This window comes from Acanthisitta chloris, unplaced genomic scaffold, assembly GCF_000695815.1.
Source record: "Acanthisitta chloris isolate BGI_N310 unplaced genomic scaffold, ASM69581v1 scaffold35316, whole genome shotgun sequence".
Classification (NCBI taxonomy): Eukaryota; Metazoa; Chordata; class Aves; order Passeriformes; family Acanthisittidae; genus Acanthisitta; species Acanthisitta chloris.
The window spans coordinates 1-1,544 of record NW_008679249.1 but is presented as its reverse complement, the minus strand read 5'-3'; the positions used below and the strand labels follow the sequence as shown (position 1 = coordinate 1,544).

The 1,544-nt window shown below is 53.7% G+C and overlaps 1 protein-coding gene across 1 annotated transcript; it reads left to right on the top strand.

Annotated features, from left to right (window-relative positions):
• The first annotated feature begins 180 nt into the window (after nucleotides 1–180).
• Nucleotides 181–1,131, top strand: LOC103804606 (mas-related G-protein coupled receptor member H-like). The gene has a single exon (XM_009077220.1). The coding sequence runs from the start codon at nucleotides 181–183 to the stop codon at nucleotides 1,129–1,131; it is 951 nt and encodes a 316-aa protein (XP_009075468.1).
• The last annotated feature ends 413 nt before the right edge of the window (nucleotides 1,132–1,544 follow it).

Here is a 1,544-nt window from a genome sequence, read left to right as displayed (position 1 = left end):
TCTCCAAACCCACAATGTCTCCCCTCCCCAGCATATCCCATTTCTCTCCACTGAATCCTTCCCAGTGCAGAGAGCTGGCAAGGGGCCATATGGCTCATCTCTGGATTCTCCAACCTCTAATTCCTGTTCACTCTGCCCACAGCCAGGGACCACTTCCCACTGCCTGCCCAGCATCCAGCCATGGAGGTGAGCCACATGACCCCAATTCCCACCTCACCCACTGATGGAGACGACCTATGCAGCATAGAAGTCACCGATGTGGTCATAGATGGTGTCACACTGCTCATCTGCTTCTGTGGTCTGGCAGGGAACGGGGCTGTCCTCTGGCTCCTTGGCTGCCACATCCGCAAGAACACAATTACCATCTACATCCTCAACCTGGCTGTCACCGACTCCAGCTTCCTTCTATTCATGGTCATCTCATCCCTCCTGTACATGATAGAAAATGTCTTCTGCTCCACTCTTGTGTCTCTGAAGTACCTGAGGTCAATTTTCCTTCTGTCACTGTTCTCCTACAACATGGGGCTGTACCTGCTGACAGCCATCAGCATCCAGAGGTGTGGGTCCATCTACTGCCCACTCTGGTACCGCTGTCACCACCCTGAGCGCCTCTCAGTGGTGGTATGTGTCCTGCTCTGGGCTCTCTCCATCACTGTCATTGCTACAGTGACCTCTCTATGCCTCTTGCATGACCATGAGCACTGCCAGGTGACTCTCATCTGTATGTATGTCCTCAACCTCCTCCTCTTTGCTCCAGCCATGCTCATTTCCTGCACAATCCTCTTCATTAAGGTCCTGTGTGGCTCCCAGCAGCATCAAGCCAAGAGGCTCCACATCATTATCTTTCTCACTGTCCTGTTCTACCTCATCTTTGGGCTTCCCCTCAGCCTCTGGAGTTTCTACCAGCAGTTCGGCTATGCTATTGATATAGTGCCCTCTCAGGTTCTTTTCCTGCTGGCCTGCATCAACAGCACCATCAAACCCTTCATCTACTTCTTGGTGGGGAGCTGCTGGAGGGAATGCTCCATGGGGTCCCTCTGGGTCTCCCTCCAGAGGATCTTCAAGAATCCAGAGGACAACACAGCCTGTAGTGATGATGTTATGATGAACACAATGGTCACAGCCAGTTGAACCCTTCCAGCTGCCTCTGAAGGACCCCAGGACATGGCTGAGGGCTTCCTTGAGTCACCAGGTTCATAACTTTGTGCAGTTTGCCCCCTGGTGTCACCCTCCTGCGGTGTTATCCTGCAGAAGACGGTCAGGGGCAATTCCAAGGGCGGTGCGGGAGGGTTGCTCTGCAAGGAGCATGTTGAAGCAGGGCTTTCCTCCTCCCTCCCAGGCCCTAGAACACTGTTCCCCCAAGGAGATCATGACCCTGAGGACTCTGATCCCCCAAATCACCTGGTACCTGGTTTCTGCATGCCACTGCAGTCCAATATCAATAAACAGCATGCTGAACCCTGACCTGCCTCAGACTCATCTGCCAGTATTTTCCTGCTTCCTCTGCCTCCTGCTGCTGGACAGGGATGTGGCTGGAGGGAGGG